This window comes from Cimex lectularius, unplaced genomic scaffold, assembly GCF_000648675.2.
Source record: "Cimex lectularius strain Harlan isolate CLEC.00 unplaced genomic scaffold, Clec_2.1 scaffold53, whole genome shotgun sequence".
NCBI classification, from domain to species: Eukaryota; Metazoa; Arthropoda; class Insecta; order Hemiptera; family Cimicidae; genus Cimex; species Cimex lectularius.
This window is the reverse complement of record NW_019392659.1, coordinates 1796518-1818640: the sequence shown is the minus strand read 5'-3', so window position 1 is coordinate 1818640 and position 22123 is coordinate 1796518. Positions and strand designations below refer to the sequence as shown.

Below are 22123 nucleotides of genomic sequence, written 5' to 3'. Positions count from 1 at the left end.
GAGTCTTAAAAAAATGTAATAATTTTTAGCACCTACAAAAGATAATTTCATTCTTTTTAAATATAACTTTTTGTTGAATCACATTTAGAATTTTTTAACAATAATTAACAACACTTTTCTATATTCACTTCGATCACCTTAGCCATCATTTACAAAAGTAAGAATCAATTTAAAAAAATATTACACCTGGAGACACGACTAATAGTCAATAAATAGATTATAGTGTTAACAGGGTGTCAGTTTAGAAAAAAGGTAATTGTTCACAAACAAGATTAAAATAACCTAGGAAACTTCAGTGTTTTTATAAACAATGATAACAAAAACACATTAAAAGTCCTAATGATTAGAGAAATCAATATTTTATTTTTTAATTAAAAAATTAACTTTTTTATCTTACTTTTTCTACGATTTTTTTTAAAAGAATAACGATTATATAAAATATGTGTTGCAACTAAAGCATTACTGAAATTTCAAAAATGTAAGAATAATGAAAATAATTACAGTTCATGAAGTTTTAAGTAAAAAAAAATATGTTGAATTATGCGAAGTTAAATGGGGTTGTACGTTAAAAAGTGTTTGTTGAAATGAAATGGCGTTCAAAAAAATGTATCGGTTTCGGGATATTTTCATCCTGTTTGTGAACTGACCGCCATTAGGATTGAAACCCTGTGAAGAGAAGGAATGTTCACCTAAACATACAAAGTTCAACGCTGGGAGTTCACACATTTACTCATTTCTCTCACTCAGATCATAATCGTCAAAATGCTTTGTATTTAATTTTTTTATATCTAGTACATCAAGAATCTATGCTGTGTAAATTTTCGTTTATATCGACATCTGGTGTAAGGTAACTATCGTTTCAACTGGTAAGAAATGAACGTTACAAAAATCAATATTTTCTCATCCGTCATTGTACAGTATACATCCAAGGGGTAAAAAGTGAATTCGTAATCCAGTTTGAAATAGAAAATAATTGATGTTAATTTCTTTCAAATATGTTTACAATTCGAGTGTCTTTTACAAATGGAAAAGAACGAGGATGACAACCAGCAGCCGGGCGGTGCTGAAGGCAGCCGCTGCGTTGTAGCTGTTGAGAAAGTGCGTGAGCGGCGGCAACTCTGGGGCGTTGCACTGGAGAAGGGGTGGCTGGAAGGCGGTCGGCCGCTTTTTCACGCCGCCTTTCTTCGAACCTCGGTCTGAATGGCCCAAAAACAGGAGAGTGTTGCCTGAAAGGTCCACCTCCAGGCGAACCAGCTCGTACTCTGTCGTAGGGATCACTATACCCAAGGGAGCGCAGCCTTTCGATGGGGTAAGATCCCGTTTCACATTTATCTACAACAGAAATAAATATTTTGACATGACAGTGAAGATATATACATTTTATAAGAGGCAATAATGATTGTATTTTTTAAACATTTTTAATAATTAAAAGTATATAATGTGAAATTGCTCGGTGGAGTCTGTGAATAGATAAATAAATACTACTAATGATCATTTTGGTTGATCCTCGCTATGTTCGCATCTCCTCGGCTCATTGCAGGCATCGAACTTTTGACGTGAGCGCACCACCATGCGAGGGATGCTTAGATAACCCAACGTCTTAAGGATGCACGGTGGTAGGAACAATGAACTGAATGGATCATGTATATATCCATTCCCATGCAATGTAACCTCATGCCATCTCATGGCAGCCACTGCTCTTTTGCGTTGAATTGAAGAGGTCAACCCACTTGTTTGAATAGGATGCAGCTTGACCTGGACAGGTCCATCTTCGGCTGGGGAGTTGACGCAGGAGTGTGCTTACGATCATGCTAAACCCCTGGAACTCGTTGGGGGAAACATTGAAATCAGTAATGATGGACTACTTGTTCTCTAGATTGAATGCATTAATGCGGGGATGGATTTATCTGAGGGTAAATAAAAATCGATCTTAGATATAGGACGCAACCTCAAAACTTAGTCTTACTCAATTTTTCCCATGAAAAGGTTCGGCTACTCTGAACGGGATAGTCCACATTCTTAACTTCACACAGAGGACCCATGCCTTTCGCACGAAGGAACCATGAGAACTGTGCGTAAATACCTTTTACTAATTCTGCGTTTTGGCTACAGAGATACTACAATACATCTAAACACGAGTGAATTTTCTCTCTGGTGCTTAAATCCTGAACGATGTAGCAAGCTCTACGAAGTAAGACATATCACATATCCATCTCGTGCTAGAGAGGCAACTTAGGCTTACTGTTATTCACCACATGGCCTCGATGGCTGTAAGAACTAGCGAAAAATTGAGTAAGACTAAGTTTTGAGGTTGCGTCCTATATCTGAGATCGATTTTTATTTACCCTCAGATAAATCCATCCCCGCATTAAGAAGGAGCGAGATTAGTATCAGACTTCTTCTGGTACCAAGCCCCTTGAAGTTTCACAATGGGAATGGTATCAAAGTGGCTGTCTGGTAAAAACCACTCGGAACTTAGGAGTGGAGGGAGTACCACGTAAATGTGAATACTAACGAATGTTACTCTTATTACAGAAAGCTCTAATGAGACGCCTCTGTTGGGAGAAACTGGGCTATCTCTCATGCCAACAACGATCGGCTAGCTGCTCTTGTAAGTCTGAGGCATCTCGAGGGTTGCGGGTTGCGGGCTGGTAGAGACCTAGAACGCATGCCATGTGGTACGCGGAGAATAGCCCTTATGATTTTTCTAGTCGTACACCACGATTGTACTGAAAGGTTCATTAAATTTATCAGACCGAAAAATCGCTTTTAGAGTTGAAAGTCTCATTACAAAAGTCAAAAGACAGAATTGGCACGAGGGTATAGGTGCCCGTCATAATTGAACTTCACGTCCTTCTCAGGATTCATTTGATAGAAATTACACCGACCAATACTAAACATGGGACCTAAAAAAACGCATAAACGGTTGGTAGCGACCAAATTACCAAATTTTTATTTTAATTTAGCCAATATAACCAATTTTTAATTTAATTGGTAGAGCAGCGGCGTATCCAGCCGAAGATCGCGGGTTCGAATCCCGCTCGTGCTATTGACTTTTTAACTCGACTAAAAACCTTAATCAATTTTATTTTAATTTAAAACTAGTTTGATTAAAAAAGCTGTGTTATATTATACATATATTTGATATTTAATTAATCAATACCCATGTTAAATCGCGTAATGAGCATTTCTTTTTAATTTTTAATAAATTTTCGTTAGTTTTAGGTGTTTAGTTTACAAAACTTCCTTATTGAAAGTATTTTTTAACTTTAAGGAATTGTTATTATAAAATTTAAATAGTTTTAAATAATGAGATGAGGAAAGTGAGTACAGTTCATTTTGCAAAATCTCACATACACGAACCAATAAATTTATCATTATACGTGTATCGGCTTAAATGATGAAGACCCTACTCTCTAGAATGTAAACTGGCGGGTTCACGAATATGGCACATCAGACTAACGCACAATCAATTACTAAAAGGGATGCTTTCAGTCTGTATTGACGGGAACTGAGTGGAGAGGGCGTGCCCTTTTAAAGTTGAAACATATTGATTTAACCTTTCAACCTTGGAATGATCCAGACAAATGAAATAGAATTTACATGAAATCAAAAAATATTTTATTCTGTACTTCATCGTCCCTTCTTAGTGCTTGCTTATAATTGTAAATTTTATACGCATTCGTATAAATGTAGAACGATTTAGCATAAAATTTCGATAATTAAATTATTATTCATTGTAATTAACAATTTATTAATTTCAATAGTGTGATTTTTCACACCGATTTAGGAGGTGAAGTTTCATTTTTATAATTAAAATTTACAAAATACATAAAAAATAAACTTAACACTTTAAATAGATGTCTCCAATCATTTTATCAGCTATAATTTATTAATATAAGCATGTAGTTGTAATAGATTAAAAATTGTATGAATTATATACGGAAATTTTTTATTTTTCTTGTTGTTGTACTAGTGTACTTAATACTTCGTAATTTAAAGGATATATCAAAATTAAATGATTCCGCTCGTGGCACAAGCTTTTTTATTTCAACCAAAACTTTACATAAAAAGATTAATTAATTGAAAGAAGTAATTCGGCCAATAGACCACTAAATATAATGGATTTAATAAGTAAAACTAAGTACAACTTCACTAAAGCTCTCCTTGGCCATTTCATTTGTCGCCGTGAATCGAATCCTGATTACACGACATTTGAAAAATGGTAAAAAGGAGGGAAAATTCGAAAGGTTGTAGGTTGAGATGGGGAGTTCGTGTCTGAGTGGATCGAAGTCACGATAACTCAAGTGGTAAGAGCAGCGGCGTATTTAGCCGAAGGTCGTGGGTTCCAATCCCGCTCGTGACACTAAAGCCGGGAACCCACTTACCCGATGCTACGCCATGCGACGCTACCCGACGCCTTGCCACGTTTTGGTGGGGTCTGCATATCTATCCGACGCAAGCACACGTTGCGTACAGTCCAGAGCGTTTATCACAATAATCACTATCACAATCGCAACGCATCGTTTGTTCTTAATGCACTATTTTGAGCAAAACCTTGTAATAAATTGTTAGTTAAATTTTATGAGCACAACCAATTAATAAATTGTTTGTTAAAATTAATTATTTTAAATAAAGTTACTCCTAACCATCATAATTAAACAATGTTTATAAAAACTTATGCATTTTTGATCTCGTTTAATTTGGTTTACATTAAAATAACATGTTGTAATTAATATAACGACAAAATTACATGTACTTAGTTTGAAATAAACTACAAAAAATATGAGTGTCCTGTTCTGATGCTACCCGACATTACAAAATGGTGTAATTTTACGAGCAAAACTATGAAATAAATTGTTAATTAAATTTTATGAGCAAAACCGTGTAATAAATTGTTCCAGTTTTAGTATATGTACCGCCGAAGCGAGTCAATAAATTGTTAGTTAAATTCATTACATCAAAAAATCTTATTCCGTTGTTTTGATTAATTTTCTACCAAACCATTAAAATTAATTTTTTTAAATGAAAATCTGGACCGTGGGGATCGCAGAGGTTAGCGTGGCATAGCATCGGGTAGATGTGCACGGGGGTAATGCAACCTTATGGAAAATCGGAGTTTGGATTTGCGTCGGGAAGCATCGGGTAGCGTCGCATGGCGAAGCATCGGGTAAGTGTGTTCCTGGCTTAACTTTTTCATTTCAACCAAAACCTTACATAAAAAGATTAATTAATTCAAAGAAGTAATTTGGTCAATAGACCACCATTGGCAAGGTATACTATCCAATTTCTTCATCCTTCTGACAAATAGAAAAACAAATATGTTTATAAATTCCATGTTTTTTGTTGTGTATTGTATCAATATGAAAGTGTTGATTTACAAAACTCAGTGTGTAGCCTTTTCGAAATCGGGAGGGAGTTGTTCGATAAAAGAAGTTGTCGTTTTCATCGCGTTTCTTTGTTACATCGTACGCTCAAGAATGCTTATTAGATTTACGATAGGGGTCTTACACCTAACTGCAACATTTTGTATTAATCAGTGTGTCTAACTGAGAAAATTCAAATGGTCCTCATTGTGATTATTAATTTAATAATATTAATGGAATGACTTTTCACACCGATTTGGAAAGTGTTGGTTTATTTTTATAATTACAATTCACACAATATACTACATAATAGGGATAGTGATAGGGATAACAGTGTTTCTTCAGTCTGTACCCCTATCTTGTCCATGTGCGTTCTTAAGTAACAGTGCCCTGTCAGTAGTCCAACCAGAATCATGGTTCGGTTGCGGTTGAATTCCAGTAATTCTTTTGTAAGTTTTGCGGATGGTCCTTGTATGAATCTCTTCGCCACTTGTTCCACTAGGTTTTGGACTCAGTAAGGATCCATTTTAAGATGTATCCTCTTTTGTGGTAGGCTGCTAGGCCGCAGTAGGATTCTGGGTCCATGGAGTTCATGTTGGCTCTCTTTTTGGCCAAATATCATTCTTTTCGTTGCCTCTATGCCCCGAATGTAAAGGGCTATGCTAGGTCAGGTCATTAGTGTCGCTGACTTCCGTCAGGGCCTACATGCAGCTCCAAACACTCTTTGCCTTCGCTTCGCATTAGGCAAAGGCCCTGAGAGCTGCCTGGCTATCCTGAGAGAAAATGGCTATCTTCCGGGAATGTATTCCTAGCCTTTTTATTTCTCTGGCAAATTGTTCGCTATGATTTTAAAGTGGAAAACTGTAGCATACTTACCTAGGTTTACTGTCAGTTCTTGGGTTCATCTCAAAGACCCTACCTCTGAACCCTAGTCGGTTTTGGAGCAGTCAGTATACTAGTAGGAATTTGCCTATAGTGGTATTTCTTTGGCCCATTCTTCTCGTTCTGGTATCAATACTTTGTACTTCTTGGTAAGTTGTACTTTGGAGTAGTGGCATCAATTGGCATCTGCTAGAAAAGCATCTGCCCTCTCCTCCCTCAGTTTCCATTGTTTATTTACTCGGCCTATCCTAACACATAGTTGTCCATTTATGGGTCTGTGGGCTGTTGCTCTGGCTTCAACTTGGATTAAAATGTGAAGTAGTGGGAGGTTTAACACAACTTCCAGGTCCGCAGTTGGCGTTGTGCCCATGGCACCAGTGACACTGAGACAAGCTTGTCTTTGGGTGCCACTTTATAGCCTTTTTGTTTTGGCCTGAAGAGTTTTGCTCCACCAAATCACCGATCCATATGTCAGCATTGGTCTTAGGACAAAGGTGTATAGCCATAGGGACATTTTGGGGTATAGACACCATTTCTTGGCGCAAAGCCTTCTGCACCTACCCCAGGCAATTTTTGCTCTACACTACATAATAACTATTTACTACATAATAGTACATTTTACTACATTTACTACATACTACATGGTACTACCATAATACTACTACTCGGGGTGGAAAATCCGACGAATAATAAAATACATGAAGGCTATGCTTTATTAATATTACTAACCATGTAGTTAACTATTGTATGTATTATATACTGGAGAATTATGTTTTTTCTGTTGTTGTACTAGTAACTTTATAATTTAAATTATTTAAATTTTACTAGGTGCTGTATTGAAGGAATCAATAGAATCTCTTGCGTACGTACGATCATTGTCAATTTCTTGGCAAATCTTCTTTATCATTGTAAGAAATAGAACAGAAATAAATACATTCCATGTTTTATATCAATCAGTGTGTCTAACTGGGGAAATTCAAATGATCCTTTATAAGACATAAGCTTGAATCGCAAGTTAGCATTATAGTTAAAGCTGCATTTGCAAGTAAATGGTTATGCAAATTTCTTAAATGCTAATACTGGTTACATTACGGAATTGTCAGACCCCTTATCTCGTTGAATGAAAGGGAAGTAGGAAGAAAAACAGTTTGTAGCTACAATTAAATTAAAACCGTTTAACCCATTGACGCGAATGGAGAACTAAAGAAAAATATATTTTAATGAAAGTACTTGTACCTGGACAGCTAAAACTTTAGATTATTTCTTTCAGTAAAAATCATGGTTTAGAAACATTCATTGATCTATTGAACGATGTACAAAATTGAAAGTGGAATTTTCTTGACGTGATGGTTTATAAGCGGACTAAAGAAAGCACGTAGGCTGCCCAATATCTTTGCTCCTAACTAGAAAGCCCCGTGCGGTTTTCGTTGTTATTGTTTTAATACCGTTAATTAACATTTCTATTTACATAGAAGGTTTAGGTGTTAACATCACGTAGAACAAAGAGAATAATGCGTCAGTTCATTAAGGAAACTTGTAACTATGATTTTTGGGCCAGTTGTTAACCTCAGCTGTTTGTCGGCCTAAAAACTTGGCACTTGATATATGTATTATCACTATTTTTCTCTTTCCATATTATTTCAATGAACTACTAGCAGCTCTTAGACAGGATTTCCCTCAAGAATGCATATAGTTATATATTTTTCTTTTATACAAGAAAATTTTTACCAATTAGATTTTTTGTTTTTCTGTATTATGTATCAGCCTAATAAAGTTGGACAAAAAAATTGATTAACAGTATTAAAGCAATAACAAGTTAAAAGACTCAACACCTGTTTTGTTAACATGGGTTCTTTCAACAGTACTAATTTTATATTGAAATCCACCAATGCAATTTATCTGTGAAAGTACTAAGTCTTAACCATTAAAATTAAATGCTTTCGTGCGTTAGATTCCTACTAAGGACGAGTTTTGTTGAGGAATGAGACGGACAAAATGGAATTTGTTGACCTGAAAGTCATTCAAATGAACGAATGAATGAATCATCGTATAAATTTACATAGAATACAAACAAAATCAAAATATTTTACAAATTACTTGACAGCATGGGCAACAGTCCATCAGCCAGAGTTGATGTGAGCAAACACAGAATAATGATAAAAAAGAAAAAAAGAAAAAAAAGGATTCATGAAATAGTTAAATAAATCTATGAAAATACTATAAAATACTGAAATTAAATTAAACAAAAAATAAATGAATAATTAAAAATAAATAAAAAAATAATGCAATACCAGAGAAAAAAATTCAAAAACCGAAGCTATCTTCGTAATAATAAAAGCTAACAAAATAAAGAGATAAAAAAAGAAATGCTAGTAATTAAAATAAGGAAATGAAAGCAATATTACAAAATACTAATAATTAAAGTGTTGGTCCAACTCGGGTCTGTCAGTTCAAGCATGGTGAGGAAATCTGATGAGAGGGCGACACTGACGGCCATCATTTAACATTACGATGTGTCTGGTCAGCTTCGCCAGGCCAACGTATAAAGCTGGGCGCACGCTAGTCGGTGGGGCGGCGCGGCGCGGAATTTTGAAGGTCGCACACTATGTAGGAACTGCTATCGGCCGCGTTGGTCGAATTTTCTCCTTCCATCTGACTAGCGCTGCGGTTTAGTGTTGATTTTGCATTTTCTGGAGTACCGACGTCACAATCGTTAGCTTCGTCTTTACAAATATGGCGTCCGAGGGCAGCCGAATATACCCGAACTCAACGATTACCGACCCTGGTGCACACTGGCTGGTAGCGCGGCGCGGAGCAGGGTTCCGCAAGTCTGGCAACTTCCTCCGGCACCGTGCCACACTTTCTACCGGCCTAGTGCGCGGAGTTACATTCATTTCTATGTATTCTTCTTGGGAGTCGGTTCCGCGCCGACCTAGTGTGCTTCAAGCTTAAGTCGCGAATCTCTGCCAGACCGAACATTCGGCGACAAAATTAATTTATTTTCCACCGTTCTGGAATTACATACAGTGCACAATTCAACTGCTTTTTCCCTCTATGAAATGTAAGTTAAGAATAGTAACTCGCACCTCAATTTACATAGCCAGCGGAGCTCTTTAAGCTATAGCTACACGACCGGTCCACAATCAAGCTACATATGCCAGTACAATGATCAAGTTCCGGATATAATGTAAAATGGGACTGGACTGTAGATTTTTTCTGAACCTCGTCATGGTGAGAAGATTTTGTTTTACTGCATGAAGTGGCCAACTGGCATGTCATCCACAGTCAATTCACAATCATGTCTGTGAGCCAGGTCTAATTCCTAAACCAGAAAGTTTTGGCTTTTATTATTTGTAAGAGATTCTTGGAAAATGATGAGGAGGTAAATTCAACACCCTTAGTCAGTAATCAATGTGTAAGTTCAAGGTGATCACCTCAAGTAGATCGACCTTCGTTTCGAAATAAACCATATGGTTTGGAGCTACTGATGGAATACCAAATAATTTTTTAATAAAAAAACGCTAAAATTTCTCAAAAACTTCAAATCGCTCAGAACCCCAAGCCCTGAGCTCCATAACAAACTACAGAAAGATTAAGAGACTAAAAGAGACCAAACTTAAATAGAAGAGGCACTAGTTCCTGGGAAAGGACACCAGACCAAACTCTCTTAATAGCACGTTCAGCTACGGAGATCCTTTCAAGAAGATGCGTGTTTATTGATAATCTCGGAGTTAAGGACTAACCCAAATACTGAGATACTGTCTCTATTGGTTTCCCATTAAAAAACCATTTTTCATTGGATGCAAACCGACCCGACGAAAAACTAGACATTCGATTCTATTTAAATTAACAGAAAGATTCCAGAGGTCACAAAAAGCCTTCAGTTAGTCAATATTCTAAAATTCGATAAAAGTACGGTAGTAAGTTGTTGTATAATTGATATGAACTCAACTTCGTCACGTTTAAATAGTGTATGAAGTAACCTCAGTTTGAGAAAAGAGAAGCTCTGCAAGTCCAGTGCGATAGAAAATATTTTCTTCTCGTTCGATTCAATCCGGCGTGAGTCTTTCGAATTTAGGTACATTTATTACATAATGAATGAGATGTCTTCATCTTGTATCTTCTTGTACCTGGAAGGGTCAATGACCCCAAAGGGAATCGTTGAGATTCCCCGCCCGGTCTGGAATTGTTGATGAGATGGATTGAAGTTTATTTCAGTTTGCTTTTATTTTTACCTTTAATTATTTTTTTCTCTATATAAATTACTTTCGTGTTAAAATTTCCATGTAACATACAACATCCCGAAGTCAGAATATACATAATAAAAAAATTACAAAATGGCAATATACTGGTAATTGATATAATTCTTTATTCTCGAAAATATTTCCAAAGATGAGTATTTCGACACCACAATAAAATAACGAAGTTTGTTACTTCGCTAATTTATTTCTAAATTCATGAATCCAACACCACGCTAATTCTGGTTTCTCATTTCTCCTTTTTAATTAGTTTTGTTAAGTTCCACACTGGGAATTAATTTTATACCTTTCATGAAATAGCCTTTTCAACATGGAGCTCATCTGTTTAAAGATGTATTTCTAATTTTATAATTAATTCATATTTTATGTGTATGTCTAATGTAAGAGAGGTTGTTCTCGACCTAAATTTGCGAGATATTTTATTAATAAAACTCTGGTTCCCATCTCTCTCTCTCTCTCTCTCTCTCTCTCTCTCTCTCTCTCTCTCTCTCTTTCTATTTATTTATTTATCTATCTGCCCATCTATTTACATCTATCATCAGAAATTTTTGAGACATTAAAAACCCCAATAATTCAATCTCCATATGTTTCTCCCAATTTTGATCTGTCCCTGTATTATTTATCTCACTCTCTCTCTCTCTCTCTCTCTCTCTCTCTCTCTCTCTCTATTTATTTATCTATCTGCCCATCTATTTACATCCATCATCAGAAACTTTGGGGACATTAAAAGCCTCAATAATTCATTCTCCATATGTTTCTCCCCATTTTGATGATGTCCCTATATTATTTCTCCCTCTCACTCACTCTCTCTCTCTTTCTCTCTCTTCGTCTCTCCCCCCTCACTCTTTCTCTCTCTCTCTCTCTCTCTCTCTCTCTCTCTTTCTTCCATAGCCAGTATCGGCCAACACTACAGATAACACAACTTGAAACGAGACAGAAGAATAAACCCATGAGTAGCCAGTAAATAAGGCACACTTTATATTATTATAAACAATGACACACTTTGCTAGTACTTTATTAGATTATCACTAATTATTGAATTAACTAGGATTTATTTTAATTTTTGAACAAAAAAATATATAATAGAAAGTATATAGTAAAAAGTATAGTCGTTTTAGTACAGAATTAGCAAGGGCTAATAACATTTTACTTAAAATTTATTCAAATAGGCTAAAAACGCTTTGAAATTTAATATGTCAAAATAAAATATCTACCTAATGAGGTTTTTCGGAAAACAAGACATGAACTAAAAGGTATACGGGTCAGCGCGAAGGCGCTTTTATTGCTGCAAATAATACCGCACTGATGGATAATAAATGGGATTTATAGCGGCCCTTATCTCCCAAATGCTCTGTGCTTTATAGTAGCAGACGCAATTGAAAAGGGGGACGCTATTAATTTGGCCGCCCAAGAAGGAAACTGTATTTCAATAATTCGATATGGATTTTTCATTATTAATTGTATTTTTAAGTTTAGATTAAAAATCCATAATTATTTCTTGCGATTAACTATTCAATTGAGTATACTATCAATTAGAGTAATTTAAATATAAGTTTGATTATATTGGACCATGATATTTAGTCAGTTTGTTTATTTTAAGTGGAATGTGACATAAATTTCGTCGCAAAATATATTAAAAATTTCATACACGAAAAAAATTCTGTATTAAAAGATTTGTAAGATCTGTACACATTAAATAATAGGCTTATATTATTCAAGCAGGAGGACATGTTGAGTTTCAGCCATTTCTTGTGCGTCTTTCGAAAATTTATCAACCGGTCATTTTTATTGAATATCTGTAAACCATAAAGGACTTTGCCGCCCTAATCGATTTTCAATGGGTTTAGGAGAAAGGGGCAAATCCGCTGTTCTACCACTTGAGCTATCGTGACTTCGATCCACTCGGAAACCAACTCCCAATCTCAACCTACAACATTTCGAATTTTCCCTCCTTTTTGCCATTCTTTAAATATCGTGTATTCTGGACTCGCTTCTCGGCTACATTTGAAGTAGCAGCTATTAGTGAAGTTATCCTTCGTTTTACATAATAAATAATTAAATTTGATGGGGAGTTGGTGTCCGAGTGGATCGAAGTCACGATAGCTCAAGTGTTGGCGTATTTAGCCGAAGGTCGAGGGTTCAAATCCCGCTCCTGACACTAGCATTTCATTTCAATTGAAAGAAGTATTATGGTCAATAGACCACTAAATAAGATGGATTTAATAGTACAAATTACTGAGTAGTTTTATCAAAGTTCAAATGCAACAACTCAAGGGATCGAACAAATCTCTGATGAAAAACATTCAATTAATAATGTAAGGAGGACTTAGATTATATAATTCCCGCAACATTTTCGCGTTAGGCGTGACTGTATTCTGAAATAGGCCTCCCCCGACATCACTAACCATTTATTTATTTAGTTTGTGTATAGTATTGATTATATACAAGGTGTCCTGAAAGCAGACGTCCATTGTTTAAGAGGTTAACCTACATGTCAAATAAGAATAAAAACTTCCTATTGTCCATAGTCGGATTCGAAATTGTATTCCAGATATTTCACTTTTCATGTTGCTCAAATATTTACAACTTTTTCCCATGAACCCCTGTATGCAAGAAAATTTGATGTTGATAAAGAAGAAATTGACCACGACGATTAATGTGTTTTGGGTCTGGTTTCTAGTCAGGTAGAAAATGACTCTATCATCACTTGACAAGGTTTCGGCGTTTTTAAAACCATCAGCAGTGGATTGGAACTGTGCGAGTGAATTACCTCCTACGCATAACGTTCTCTTTATATGTGTGGTGTTAGCGACCGTTAGTCGATAATTATTCAGAAATCGTGAGATGCGGTCTGGCGTGAAGTAGGTTTCAAAAAAACATTTTCTTTATCGTGCCAACGTTTCGATCTTTATTGAGATCATCTTCAGAGCTGTGAATAGGAACCATCTTTTTAAAAAGGATCTCATGTTCTTTGTTCTTCTCGTGTAGAAATGTGTGGTGGTTAGTGACCGTTAGTTGATAATTATTCAGAAATCGTGAGATGCTGTCTGGTGTGATGTAGGTTTCAGAAAAAATTTTCTTTATCGTGCCAACGTTTCGATCTTTATTGAGATCATCTTCAGGGCTCAAAGTGTTTGTTTTCAGTGTCGATGTGTCACTCTTGTGTGTCGTATTGAGATTGCCCTACGTGCGGCACTTTTTTATTTGATTTAAAGGCCAACGTTTCGATCTTTATTGAGATCGTCTTCAGGGCCTGGGATTTACAAACATTGTTCAAATTTAACAAATACATGTAGGATGTGGAAAATAGTAAATTTATACAATGCAAAAAAATGTATTTTTTATACTCAACCAACGAATTTCTACTCACACAAAGTGTTTGTTTTCGGCGTAAGTGTGTCATTCTTGCGTGTCGTGTTGAGAGTGCTAGTGAGATATTGCTGTTTTATGTTTATATACGTTGGGTTTTGAAGGGTGGGGAAGTAAATCGGTATAGAAAGACATTTTTGTATAAGGAGTCGGCGTCTTTGAGGTGAAAAGAGCCGACGAAGGGAAAAACGTTTGTAATAGTTCAGCCAGGTTATCCTTTCAGGATTATATAGACGGGGAAAAATAAGAAATGGAAAGCTAAATTGTTGAAAAGTTAGACTATGTAAAAATGTTTGATGTGTTGATTGTTTTATATGTTATATTATATGTTTTGTGTGATGTGATGATGATATATGTATGTTATCGATATTGTATTTGATTAATGATATTGGCGTTGCTGCGACTGAGTTTACATGTGTCTGTTCTGTACTTGATGCTGTTTTTATCTCAGTTGATGTAAACCATTTTTAAAAAGTTACGTTTATGTTTGTTTTGTTCTGTGTGAAATATTTTTGGATTGTTGTGTTCGAAATTGTGTTTCTGTTCAAAATGGTTGGTAGCAAGTGCTGGAGGATTTTGCTTGGGTTTTTTGCAATCATAGATATGCTGCTTTTCTCTCTTACCGAGATATTGGGATGTAAGACCGATGTAAGTTGCCAGACAGTTTAAACAATTGATTTTTTAGATTACGTCAGATTTATTTCTTTTTTGGTGTAAGATATTTAATTTTCGAAAAAAGTGTTTGAATTATTATATAATTTTTGAAAGCTATTTTGAAGTTATCGGCCGAGAGAAATGTGTTTAATTTATGTGATAGGCCGTGAATAAATAGCATGGAAATGTATGCTGGTTTGTTTGTATTTGATAGACTTAATGTAGTATTATTAGTAATAGTGGCTGGTGTTAGAGTTGAGTTGTAGTTGTTGATTATTCTGTTGATTATGTGTTAGAGGAGAGATTGTTCACGATTTCTGAATAATTAGTTTTTTTATAGACTGAACCTGACCACTATCCTTGGAAAAAATTGAAAATATTTGTAATTTTATCTTAACCAACCTCATGTACTTCGAAACCTCTTGGTCGATATCGTCGGGTTTTTTTGTCATTCTGTAATGTTAATATGAGAAATAGCTGTCCCGACGATGGTCTTATAAAGGCCGAAAGATAGGCAAATGATCACAGATTCTACTTCTTGTTCTACCTGAACAGAAACCAGATCCCAGAAAATTTGATGGTAAAATAATTTTTTTTTACGTCAGTAGAAAGAACAGTAATTTAAAATATATTCTGTATCTGCCACGACTAAAAACGACTTCATAGCAAGGATCAGAAATATTGTGCTTTTATGAGAGTAGAGAATCAGGGTGAACTGTTAACAGTAAAATCCACCAGGAAACTATAATAGGCTTTTGCTCGTCAAAAAAGTGGATATTTCGAACATTTAATTTTTTTAAGCTTGCTTTTTTCTTATCTTTAGTTTTGTACCAAAGTTAGTTGAAGTTTTAACAACTTGTTGTAACAACTTTTAGCTATTTATAGCCAAAAACGCAGGTTACAGTATTACAAATTAAATGTTAATTTTTCTCTGGTGAAAACTGGCCGATAAGAAAATAAATACATGTGTTTCAAGCTCATTACCAGAGTCAACTTTTCTATAGACGATATTATTTTTCTGTATTTACAGAGTTAATAATATCTTACTCATATATCAGACAAGAACATTGAAAACATAAACTTTTTTGTTCTGAGAGATTTTATGCTTGTAGGATGAGTTTTAATGTTCTTTCCAATGATCTATTCAAATTTAAATGATTATTCGGTGATCGTGAGATGCAGTCTGGTGTGACGTAGGTTTTAGAAAAACATATTCTTTATCGTGCCAACGTTTCGATCTTTATTGAGATCATCTTCAGGGCTTGTTTTGTTTTCTGCGTAAAAAAACACTTTGAGCACTGAAGATGATCTCGATAAAGATCGTAACGTTGGCACGATAGAGAAAATGTCTTTCTAAAACCTACGTCTCATCAGACCGCATCTCACGATCTCCGAATAATCATCGTCTAACGGTCACTAATCACCACTCAAATTTAAATTATGATCAAGGTGTTATGAAATACCGGGGTCTTTATGAGAAAAGCTGTGAAACGTTGAAGTAACACATAAAATGAAATGTCTGGCATACAACTGAAAATCACATCATAGGCAAGAGGGATTTTTCGTCCCATTTGTCATGTTGAATAAACCCTTGAAATATTGACGTCTGTTCACGGGACACCCTGTACAGTATGAACCAATATTTTATTTTGTTGGTAAATGGACTGTGTGACCCAGTGTTATTGTCTAACTGTTGTGGTTTCAGATGTTATCTAAACTATTTTGTTTGTTGACTGACCAAATTTATAATTTCATTCTTTTTTTAATGAACCTTGGCGACCTACGCTTCTGATGACTACCTGAACAAACATAACATATTCAATGCCAAAGTAACAACACGGTTATATAACACGTCCAGAGTATTTCAAATAATGAAATTTGATATTAAAAACAGTTTGACTTGGCACATTACCTGCCAGGCACCGGGTGGGCCGCACTTCTTGTCTTTTTGTAAGCTGTCAACGAGAGCTTTATCGTGGAGGGTGAGGAAACCTCTTTCAACCATGAAATCGAAATCCACCGCTCCTGGAACTCGTGCGTTCCCCCCGCCGGCGATTTTCGCTGGTGTGTAACGCCCTTCAGCCGCCGCAACCAATGTCGCCGTAAGGCATTTGGGGTCGGAGAAAAAGCGAAATTCAGCGTGCCAGGTTCGCCCTGAAAAGTAAAACACATTTCAGTAAATTTTGACATCAATGGCATCAGTTCCAGAAAAATAAAATTAATTAGTAATATGAGAAAGATTAAAGAACATTCGGAAATATTAATATGGCAAAATATAATAGTTAATTGGTGTATTGTAAACACCTGCAGACGTGGGTTTTGTCCGTCTTGCGAATTTTTTGGAGTCATTTTAGCCCTAACTCATGCAGTTTTTAAATAATCACAATCCCACTCCTCAAAATTTATACATACATTTTTCCTATGAAGATGTTTGTGTATTTCGACGCATTGAATTTAAATAATTATTGTTTGAAGATCGTGAGATGCGGTCGGGTACGTAGATTTTAGAAAAACATTTTTTTTATCTTGCCAACGTTTCGATCTTTATTGAGATCATTTTCAGAGCTCAAAGTGTTTGTTTTCTGTGTAGATGTTCTGTTCTTGTGTGTCGTGTTGAGAGTGCCGAACTTAAGGCAGTCTCAACACGACCCACAAGAGTGAGCCCTGAAGATGATCTCAATAAAAGTCGAAACGTGTACGATAAAGAAAATGATTTTCTAAAACCTACGTCACACCAGACCGCATTTCACGATCTTCAATCATGACTAACAGTTACTAAATACCACACATTTAAATAATTACTGATAAAGTGATGGCGAATTAAGAAGTGTTTATTTAACGTTTCTATTGTATTTATTTATTCATGGAATTAGTTAAAGTAGCATTTTCTTTATTTGCTAGATCCTTTTATATGTAGGGTTTCAACTTACTAATTTTGCTCCTGATTTTCTCAAAAACTACTAAACATAACTATTCTTTTAATATCATACGTATAGATTATATACATTATGTAGTGAGATGTAATATGATTTTATCATTTGCCATTGTTATGCCTATCCTGAATGGAGCCAGTACCATTGTTGCTGTCTCAGTTTTCTGATAGTTACTATTCGTAAGGAGATCCTTTCATTTCAACCAAGACCTTACATAAAAAGATTAATTAATTGAAAAAAAGTAATATTTGCAGTTGAACACGCCGAGTTGTTGGCTAACTTTGAAATGTGACCACATTTTCTGGTTGAATAAAATTTACAGACTTGAAATGATAAATCTTCTTGAAAAAAAATTAACTTGACAATATTTATAATCGACTTTTTCAAATAGTCAACATTTTATTCCATTTATAAATTTCCGTTGTAAACTGTGATTATGGGTTTTATTAAAAATGTACCTTCTCACCGGCTGTTCAAACAAATTTTGAAAAATAAACATTTGCGTCATAATTCAAGAACTGACAATCCGTGTTTGCTGACACGGAAATGTAGGCAAACATGATGAATGTTTAATCCAAATCGGCCCGGCCGGGTGACACATGTGTGATAAACGCCTGTCTTTTTTGTATGGAAATTTAAAGCCTTTTTTCTTATTAAAAAGTTTTCAGTATTGCGAATTGTTTTTCTTAATCTGCTTAGGTATTTGATTAGTTGTAAGCAAACCCATCGTACATTTCGTATTATTTTCCTAAAGGTAAAGAGGAAACGGTGAAAGTAACAAGAGATAGACATTAAAAACACATTAAGTTCTTTTTAAAAAGTCTCTTCGTCCGAAGCTCATTAAAAGCCATAAAAATCGTGATATCACAAGATTAGTACTCAATTATCTTCTATCATTTATACTTTTGAATCTTATCTCGACCACACTTACGCATCATACTTAGCACTTTGTTTTACAGGCGTAATGTGCAGATATACTTCTTTCTTTCGAGTCGACAAGAGAATAAATTTTGAGTACGGAAGAGTTTCTTTTTTTGTCCTTTTTTTCCACTTTTAGATAAAATAGTGCTCTACGGCATACAGTTGTTATGTAAGTATAACATGTAATGTGTAGAGATTAGTGACCGTTAATCGATAATTATTCAGATATCGTGCATGACAAAATAGATAACCAACATACTCAACAACATCACAGATAACACATATAATGTAAATGATTCATTTCATTAACAAAATTAATAATATCCACATCTCCTCACACTACTCTCTCATATCCTTAGATGTTTCATCATTGTTTACCAACATACCAATAGACACAACACTCAACTATTAAAGATAAATGGCCCAACATAACACCACACACAACTCTATCAAAGAACACGTTCGTAACAATGATCCGACACTGCTGTGTTAACGGATATTTTACATACGCCAATCAATTTTACAAACAACTTTTTCGTATAGCCATGGGTACAACCTAGGCCCGATACTAGCAGACATAATCATGACACATCTACTAAATACAGTCATACCACAACTTCCTTTCACATTACCCTTCCTCACTAAATACGTAGATGATATATTGACAGCAGATCAAATTGAAACTACATTAGATACATTTAATAGCTTTCACCCACGCCTACAATTTACACATGAAATCGAAAACAACAAAAAAATACCATTTTTAGATACACTCGTAATAAAACAACCAGATGGCACATTAATCACAGATTGGTATCAAAAACCAAGAAACACAGATCGCTACCTCAACTTTACATCTCACCATCCTCTTCATACAATATTAAACACGGCCAAAGGGTTACTTCACAGAATGATTACCCTAAGCCATGAATCATTTCACCACAAGAACATAAAAATATACAAACAGATCCTCCATAACAATCTCTACCCCAAACACATCATTAACAGAAAAATCAATAACTACAACTCAACACTAACACCATCCACTATTACTAATAATACTACATTAAGTCTATCAAATACAAACAAACCAGCATGCATTTCAATATCATTTATTCACGGCCTATCACATAAATTAAACACATTTCTCTTATCCGATAACTTCAAAATAGCTTTCAAAAATTATAAAACAATCCAAACACTCTTTTCCAAAATTAAAGATCCCACACCAATAACAAATAAATCTGACGTAATCTACATGATCAACTGTTTAAACTGTCCGGCAACTTACATCGGTCTTACAGTCCAATATCTGGACAAGAGAGTAAAGCAACATATCTATGATTGCGAAACACCTAAGCAAAATCATACAGCACTCGCTACCCAACACTTTGAACACCAACACAAGTTTGACTTCAAAAATCCAAAAATATTACACACAGAACAAAACAAACATAAACGTAATTTCTTATAAATGGTTTATATCAACCGAGATAAACACAGCATCAATTACAGAACAGATACATGTAAACTCAGTCGCAGCTACGTCAATATCATTAATCAAATTCAATACAGATAACATACATATATCATTACATTACATTCCACACGTCAAATATTTCCCATAGTCTAATTGTCCAACAATTTAGCTTTCCCTTTCTATATAATCCTGAAAGGATAACCTGGCCGAACTATTACAAACGTTTTTTCCCTTCGTCGGCTCTTTTCACCTCAAAGACGCCGACTCCTTATACAAAAATGTCTTTTCTATACCGATATCCTTCCCCACCCCTTCAAAATCCAACGTATATAAACGCAAAATAGCAAATCTCACTGGCACTCTCGACACGACACGCAAGAATGACACAATTACACAGAAGACAAACACTTTGAGTGAATAGAAATACTTTGATTGAATATAGAATATATTTTGCATTGTATAAATTCACTTTTCCACATCCTAAATGTATTTGTTAAATGTAAACAATGTTTGTAAATCCCAGGCCCTGAAGATGATCTCAATAAAGATCGAAACGTTGGCACGATAAAGAAAATGTTTTTCTGAAACCTACGTCACACCAGGCCGCATCTCACGATTTCTGAATAATTAAATAACTGTAATGTGTTGGGTGTATTGAATTTATGTATGGAGTGGGAGAGTCAATGGAACACTGAATATTGCTTAAACATAAATAAGATTAGTTTTACAGAGTGGGTATATAGGGAGATAGAGGAATCCTATATATAATGGATGACCACTAAATATAATGGATGAAAATATTTCTATAAAATAGTAGTAGAACAACGTGATTTATTTGCGTAAGAATATTGCTAAAAGAAAACTTTCTTACATTGACGGAATGGTAAACAGAAACATTGCAGGAATTCCAAACAGTCCTTTCATTGTAATAATATAACTTTATATATAATTGTGAACGCCCGAAACGCAGATTTAAATTACGGCCGAACCGCTCCACGGATTTTCGTTCTTGAGGGCTTAAAGGAACGCCCTGCCCTGATATTAAATTTATTCGGAAAGTTATCTAAAGTTTAAATGATTAAATGTGAGGGCGATAAATATATAATTAATATACAAATGGGAAGAAAGACAGCTGGAGTTTTCCAATCTTCAGCAAGCTTGGTCATTGTTGCAGACTTCCGTCAAAAAGTCCAAAATTAGTTTCTGTTATAAGCCCTCATTGTCATCCCACGATCCGTGTGGTGAGCCAGGATGAGACTCCAAAATGACACGACGTATGAGTAAATAATACATTCTTGAACGACTGACAATGTTACAGTTTGCTTGTTATCCACTTGATATTCGGAAACCGTTTTCCCATGTTTATAAATCATATCGTTACATGATTCCCACTATAAAATGGGCCCAAATTGCCACAAGTTTATTTAATTTTTGAAAAGTTTGTTTAACAACAAGATGGTCAAATTGGTAGTTATATGACAATTTGTTTTGATGAGATGGTCCATGTGGACAAACCTTCTAGGCAACAAAGTCCATCAAATTAAATATAATGCATGTTCATTGAATTGCGATAAAAGATTTTTCCATGCATTATTTTCAAACCAATCACGTAAATAAAAGATAAAACTTAGTATGTTAGCAAAATTACAACTACTTCAGACTTAATATTTTTCGTACGTTACTATTTATTTTTTTGTTATTACAATTAAAATGAAAAATGGCAAAAAAGAGAGAAAATTTGAAAGGATGTTAGTTGAGATGGGGAGTTGGGACCCGAATAAGTAAAATGAAGTATATCTTCACTAAATCTCTCTGTGGCCATTTCATTTGTCGCCAAAAATTCAATAGACCACGACATTTGAAAAATGGCAAAAAGGAGGGAAAATTCGATAGGTGAGGTTGAGAAGGGAGTTAGTGTCTGAGTGGATCGAAGTCATGCTAGCTCAAGTGGTTAGAGCAGTGGCGTATTTAGCCGAAGGTCGTCGGTTCGAATCCCGCTTATGGCACTAGCTTTTTTTTTTTTTTTTTTTGACTGGGGCTTCCGACATATAGGTCATTTAAGCCCCCAACTATGTCTCTATTCTATTTACCCTTACAAACACTACATTCTTACACATAAATTCATCCATGCAGTACACTCATACCGTTTGGTCGGTGGAGTACTTGATATTCCTCCACCGACCCTATACTCAAACTAATCTAGATTGGGGTCAATGGGGTACTTTACAAATATTCCGCCATTGACCCAGAACACACACT

General features: G+C 35.2%; 1 protein-coding gene across 1 annotated transcript in view; it reads right to left on the bottom strand.

Moving 5' to 3' along the window:
- Positions 1–478: 478 nt before the first annotated feature.
- LOC106669076 (protein APCDD1-like) overlaps positions 479–22123 on the bottom strand; it is a 653476-nt gene continuing 631831 nt past the window's right edge. Inside the window, exons 7-8 of the mRNA XM_014398337.2 lie at positions 16443–16684; positions 479–1332 (exon numbers count right to left, since the gene is read on the bottom strand). Of these exons, the coding sequence (XP_014253823.1) occupies positions 1018–1332; positions 16443–16684 (557 nt within the window). The 3' untranslated portion in view covers positions 479–1017. The remainder of the gene's footprint in view (positions 1333–16442; positions 16685–22123) is intronic.